This window comes from Protobothrops mucrosquamatus, unplaced genomic scaffold (genome assembly GCF_001527695.2).
Source record: "Protobothrops mucrosquamatus isolate PMUCROS unplaced genomic scaffold, P.Mucros_1.0 scaffold7, whole genome shotgun sequence".
Taxonomy (NCBI): domain Eukaryota; kingdom Metazoa; phylum Chordata; class Lepidosauria; order Squamata; family Viperidae; genus Protobothrops; species Protobothrops mucrosquamatus.
The window spans coordinates 2,834,049-2,840,770 of NW_015386394.1; the positions used below are offsets into that span (position 1 = coordinate 2,834,049).

Here is a 6,722-nt window from a genome sequence, read left to right on the forward strand (position 1 = left end):
CTTATCCCCTTCCTCCCCGGAAAGAGTGAACGAATCACAGACCGGTGGGAGGGGGCAAAGAAGAAAAGAACCAATCATGCATGAGCACTTGTTACCATAGCATCGGCTGTGCTTACATCCCGGCATACCGTGGATTACTCAATATGGCGGCAATGAGTTCTGAGAGAAGGAATGTGGTGGATATTAGGCAAAAAGAATAGAAAGATCGGAGTTTTACATTCGGTAGAGTTGCTCCCACTGCCAGTCTAGTGTGGAAAAAGACTGCCAGTCTCAAGATGTGGGAGGAGGCGGAGAATTCCGTGACCTTGTTGTGCCTTACTGCCAGTAGTGGAGTGCCCTTATACTGTAGGAGCAGAGGAGGGTCTACAAAGCAGCAGGTGAGAGGTATCCATCCTGCTTTTTGTTCCAAATGATAGCAAATGAGCTTTTTTTAAGAAATATTTGTTTTGTGGAGTTCTCGGTGTCTTTTGAGCAGGGTTGTTTGCTTGCAGTTATCCAATAAGTAATATCAGTGGTAGTGAATGTGGAATTTACTCCCTGTTCTCCAGCAGCTAACACTCAGATAAGCAGGGATCAACATCAGACAAACAATCAAGCAGAAAACAATATCCTAATCAAAGAAAAAAACTACACCCTCACCAACTATGGCAGGGCAAGTTACTGTATATAAAAAGGTAGCAAACTCACCCTCACTAGCACTTATGACATAATGAAATTGGCAACCAAACAACCAAATTCAAAGAGCAACAGGGACTTCCACAGTTCAACTATGAGCTACATATATTCTCTTCTATTGAAAATATATGCTTGCCAAAATGTTGCATTAGTCCAACAGTCTAAGAAGTTTAGTTGGGAACAGTCATAGTTCAGTGCTCAAAAACTTAGATTTTTTTAAAATTAAACTTTTTAAAGCTTAGCATGATTAAAAAAAACTCGGAAGAATTAAAAATGCTAATCATCCAGGTTATGAGGATGGGTAAAATGATATGATTAGGGGACTGAAGGCTAAAAAATATAAAGAACAGTTGCTGGAGTTGGGTATGTCTAGTTTAATGAAGAGAAGGACTAGGGATGACATGATAGCAGTGTTCCAATATCTCGGGGATTGCCACAAAGAAGAGGAAGTCAAGCTATTCTCCAAAGTTGGACTATAAGACCTCCGAGATCCCTTCCAACTTATGCTATGCTATGCTATGTCCCTGGTTTGGCAAGGGCTCTGCCATAATCCATTTTGCTAAGAGTTTTCTGTTAAGAAAAGTGAGGGAAAAGCAGTAGCAAATACCTAAATAGGTAGTTCAACTGCCTGGCTGTCTATTGTCATTTTATATGATTTTGTATGAATATTAAACTAATGTTTATCTCTTCTTTCCCAGTTACCCTTTTCTGTAATTGGCTCCCTGAATGGGGTTCATATGTTTGGTTCCAATTTAGATGTCCAGCTGATAGCAGCCCGTACAGAGAATACTCACGTGATGTGGAAAGTGTTTCATAATAGGTATGCAGAATCAAGAATATGCATGCCCCCAATTGCCATGTTGCTAGGAGGCGGTTGTTTCTTCAGTAGGCATTAATGATTATCGGCTAATTTTTACAAGAATTAAAAATCTTTCAGATTTTAGAACTTATCCTTAGCATCAACAATTTTAGAATACTGAAAAATTCAATGCTTCAGTAATTGCAACACTGATATCTAGAACCTTTTTCTAATAATCAGGATGCTAGATATCTTCATCCAATGCAAATCAACTATTTTTAATTGACCCTGGTCCTTCTGGTTCTGATTTCCTGAATTTCTCTTAGTATGAAGTGTTCTAGCCCTCTCCGTACCAAATCAAATTCTTGAAGGAGAAAATTGTGTGATATGGAATTAAATATGCCAGTAACAATCTGTTTTATAGTTTTTGCTGTTTTCCCATTGGCTGTTGATAAACATGGAATTATGTGAAATAACACATGATCCTAATGGTACTCAATATTTATTTTCTGGAATATTGGCTATTACATAACTACTTCTGTCTTGAATAAACTGTAAAATCAAAACATTGATATACAAATAGCCACAATTCAGTTTAATTTTCTTTATTTAGATTTTCCAACTTTTCCAACAACATTGGGCCTTCTTATTGAAGCAGGCATTCTAACATATTGATATTATTATAATTTTTATTGCATGGTAAAACAGTCTAGAGAAAGATTTTCTTTCATTCCACAAGTTTGCTTAGGTTCAGGGAGGTTCACTTTGCTATTTCTTTCACCAAAGTGCAATTATTTCAGTTAAGGAGGAGGAATTAAAAAAGGCTAGGGTTAAGAAATTTGTTCTTTATTCTTGTGTCTCAAGATATATGTTGCCATTTTTTTAGACTTCTGATATCTGTTCTAAACTGGAAAGGCTAAAATGAGAAAGCGCCGAAAACTAGGGTAAACAGGGAATCTTATTTCATTTTCCAGTTCTATTAATCTTCAAAATGTATTTTATATGCAGAGAAATTCTTCCAACTATTTCAGCTTAACATAGCTGAAATCAGCAGTTTTTATTCATATTTTCAACTAAATATGTTTCTAGAGCTCTTAAATATCCAATATAAAATGGGGGAAAATTGGAATGCAGGAAATAAAAAAACAACTTGAGGTATAAGTTCTTATTTACAGAGTTGTTATAAATATTGTTCAGAGTGTAGATGGAAAGATAAGGTTCTAACAGAATTCTTTTCCTACTTCCATATTCATAAAGCAATTTTTACTGACTATGGACATTCCAGCTGAGTTAGAGTATTCCTAGAAATTATCAATCTCTTACAGCTATCCTATCTATTGTTAATGATTTTCAAGTTCTAGTAAGCCTTGGAGAAATATTGGGTTTCTTCTACATAATTTGAAAACCAGCAAAATATGGGAAATATATTTTTCTGTCTATTTGCTGTAAATGTTTTGCACTCAAACACTCTCTTCAATTTCTCTTTTGTTTGTTTTTCCCAGCATCACCCTCATTGCCTTGTCCTCAGAAGAAGATGCCAGTGACTTTAGTCTTGGAAGGCTTCTTGAGAATGTTTTCAATGCCATGGTGAGTGATCAAAAAATTATCTCTGTACAGGAAACTGGAAGATAAACCTAGTCTATTGGGCAAATAAATAATTCCAAGTAAAACAGTTGAATTATATGCACGTATATGTGTGTTCATATGCTTAAAGTCTATGAGCTTGTGCAGCCATATTTTTCTCATCATGGCAAATTAAATGGTGATGTATCTGGAGTTTCTTTTTCCAGTGATATAGAAGATCGGTAAGTCTATTTTTACAGGAAAAAAATGTAAGATTAAGGATAAGTATGAAAATATCTTTCTTCCTGTGCTCTTATTCTCCCTTCTAAACTCACCCGATTTCCCAAGGGCTTGTTTCTGCATCTGAATGGCATGATGTATTTTAATACAGGTACTAGTACTGGGCCTGGAGGAACTAACAAATATTCACAACATTGAGCGTCTCAAAAAGGATCTAAAGGTAATGTCTGACCCAACTGTCACTAGAAATATGAACAGAGGAGTAGGTGTATATCATATTATGAAAATGGAAGGCAAGAATGTGGGCTGCAGAGTAGATTTTACTTAGGAGATAACGAGGGATTCATTTTTTTAGGAAACGTTTGCTTTTTTGACTATAAGAGACTCTTTGATCAGTTGAGAGACTTCTTGCTGATGTTGCTTTTGTATCAAATCTTATATAGAGTAACATTTTATGCCTACTCTTTGCCCTTAGAATGACCCGCCTTTAGCTTGCAGCTTATATCTTCTGCAGGCATGCAGGACTGTATTACATCAAGAAATTCTAGCAATAGAAGACAGTGAATTAGTGGTAGCAGATTTTTCACTGTTCATTTCATTACCTAATAAACTAAATGTTTGGTATATTTTAATCCTTGGCCATTTAATTATTTCTTGCACAATTCTCTAGTCATGTTATAAACTGATAGACAGTTTCCTGGAGCCAGGCAAAAGCTGTGCTGATCTGACCCAATGTGTGGAATGCGCTGTGATGCCTTCCAGAGCAATTCTGCAGGTGAGACAATCTAATTTTCTCTTCCTCCTTCAGTATATCTCAACACATTCAGTCTTTCAGTCTGGGATTTTGGAAACTGATGGAAAAATACTTCTAAAAAAATAGATCTATGAACAATTTCTCCCTCAAAACACTTATTTTAAATTAACTTAGAAATGTGGAGTATTTCAAATCTGAAACTTTAGTTCAAGCATGAACATATGTTTTACACCTTGTTGTTGCTTCCTTGCCAAAGCAACAACTTTTCTGGATTTGTACAGGAGCTGTTCAATCACAAGAAGATATAAGTGAAAGTAAAGGAAGTGTTGATAGTGTCCACCCTAAAGTCATTTGCTGCATCTTATCATCTGTTTGTATTTATATCTCATAATGGATGATGAATTACAAATTGAGAGATAAGGGAAATTTGGAGAAGTATCTGAAGGTGAGGCCTCCTATTCTGGGGAAAAAATTGTTTGAGAGATGGAATGTAGTCATCCATAACAGAAATGCAGCAGGTCAGTGGTTGTTCAGAGTCACTATATTTATACTATTTGGAATAGTCCTGGCAACATCAGGCACTCTGCAACTAAGTACAGATTTGAGGTGCATGTCTGAAGATAAATACCGTTGCTTTGCTATGTGATGAATCCCGTGTTATCCTTCTGTAAGCAGACTAGTCTTTTAATTTATTCTAGAATTATAAGTTACAAAGGTGCTCATTCCTCTTTGCCTGCCTGTGTCCCACAATCGAGGAATTGCCTTGTCTACTGACTAGATTTCTAGCATTAGCAGGAAATACTATTTTGCTTACATTCTTATTTCCCTTCCAAAATAAACCAAGATAATTTAAAAGTAAATGGAAAACTGAAGAAAGAAGTGGACAAAAGATAATTAAGAGTTAGAAGGAACTGTCCACTTTCTAGATACCCCATCTAGTTTATAATAACGCCTGGCTTCTTATTATCTTTTCTGTCAATGTTTTTAATCATTCTAACTTTATATCCATTACTTTGCATACATACACACAAATCTTAGTGCTCTCTTGTTCTTTCCTGATCCAGGAATGCTTAGAAGCCTTTGCCTCTGCAGCAGAATCCCGATTTGGTTGTCTGCTTGTGGGTGGTCATATCTTATGTGCAACTGAACAGTGGTGGCAGCTTGCAGCCCCAGAGGCCATGCTGCTGGTGTGGCTTGTAAATTCCCTTCCTCCACACACTTCCCGCGATCTGCCTGTTTACCTTCCCCAAGGCAGTCCCACGGTGAGCAGGTTAAAAATTTGAGGAGGAAGTGAGGATACACAAATCCATATTTCTAATTTTTCCCTCTCCCTTTGTTCCAGTAGATTCCCCACCGTTTCCTGACTTTTCAGCTTGTGCCTGATATGGAAGTAGTATTGCTCTGTGGGCCTAATCCCTCCTTACAGTGTCTGACTGATGAGGTGAGTGTGCTGTATCTCAAATATATCTGATCTGTTTATCTAGAAGAGCAGTTTATCACCTTTCCTAAAGTACACTGTTGGTTAACGTTATTGTTCTGTTTGTTGTCCATTGCTGATTTACATGATGGGCTTAATGAAGTCATGCTTGATCAACAGTGTGCAGCTCAGCTCCTTCAGATTAATGGCCACAACGTCCCCCCCAAAAAAAATTTCTGGGGGAGAGGTATGATAACATTTTTCATCTGACTTTGGAGATTTTAAGAATGGGAATAGGAGCACTTTATTTCTTTGTGGCCTTTGCTCTCACTCATACCCTTTAAAGTCCAGACAAGTAAAAAAATCAACAATAGTGGCCATTTGCTGTTGACTTTTAGTGGTGTGATTTCAGTGTGCTGGGGTTGCTTAAGGGGTAGCAAGATGCCTGTTGATCTGCAGAGTTGGGACCAAATGTCTGTTGAAGCTTTTTCTTTTCATAGCTAGTTAATCAATTTTGGCAACCACTGCTGGATCTCCTGAAGGCTAGTGCCAGAGGCCCTGCTAGATGCCTACCACCTGGCATTGTCCTTTCTCCTAGTGTCCTGGGGTGAGTTTCAAATTTCTGGGTGGTCCAAGAAACTGGTTTCATTTAGGATGTGGACTGTTAAACCACTTTCCGTCCTCTCTTTTTAAAATCTCCTGTGGCATTCAGGGCAATACTTTTACCATTCTGTCCCTAGATATAAGCCATGGGCTCAATTTTTTACAGGTTACTGCTAATTAATCAAGACCAAAGGAAAAGCCTCTTTACGGTGCATCCTCATGGGGCTTCAACTGAAGGTATGGCTCATTTATTTATTTATTTTTCGAATTTATATCCCGCCCTTCTCCTTGCGGACTCAGGGCGGCTGACAATCAATTAAAAACACCAATAACAATCACAAAGTTAAAATATAATTAAAATGAAATATTTAAATTGTCTGATTAAAATATAATTAAAAACCCCTCTAAAAACCCCTCTTAAAAATTATCCTAGGCCAGTCCCGCTTGTTGGAACAGCCATGTCTTGAGGGCACGGCGGAAGGAAGGGAGATCAGGGATCACCCTGATCTCTGGGGGCAGCTCATTCCAGAGGGTGGGAGCTCCCACAGAGAAGGCCCTCCCCCTTGGGGTCGCCAGCCGGCACTGTCTGGCCGACAGCACCCTGAGGAGACCCACCCTGTGGGAGCGTACTGGCCGATGGGAGGTAATCTGTGGCAGAAGGCGGTCTCGAA

The 6,722-nt window shown here is 38.1% G+C and overlaps 1 protein-coding gene across 1 annotated transcript in view; it reads left to right on the forward strand.

Moving 5' to 3' along the window:
- Nucleotides 1–192: 192 nt before the first annotated feature.
- FUZ (fuzzy planar cell polarity protein) overlaps nucleotides 193–6,722 on the forward strand; it is an 8,997-nt gene continuing 2,467 nt past the window's right edge. The window contains exons 1-9 of the mRNA XM_015810188.1: nucleotides 193–377; nucleotides 1,374–1,495; nucleotides 2,977–3,061; nucleotides 3,429–3,497; nucleotides 3,948–4,052; nucleotides 5,096–5,293; nucleotides 5,377–5,472; nucleotides 5,949–6,055; nucleotides 6,218–6,288. Of these exons, the coding sequence (XP_015665674.1) occupies nucleotides 276–377; nucleotides 1,374–1,495; nucleotides 2,977–3,061; nucleotides 3,429–3,497; nucleotides 3,948–4,052; nucleotides 5,096–5,293; nucleotides 5,377–5,472; nucleotides 5,949–6,055; nucleotides 6,218–6,288 (955 nt within the window). The 5' untranslated portion in view covers nucleotides 193–275. The remainder of the gene's footprint in view (nucleotides 378–1,373; nucleotides 1,496–2,976; nucleotides 3,062–3,428; nucleotides 3,498–3,947; nucleotides 4,053–5,095; nucleotides 5,294–5,376; nucleotides 5,473–5,948; nucleotides 6,056–6,217; nucleotides 6,289–6,722) is intronic.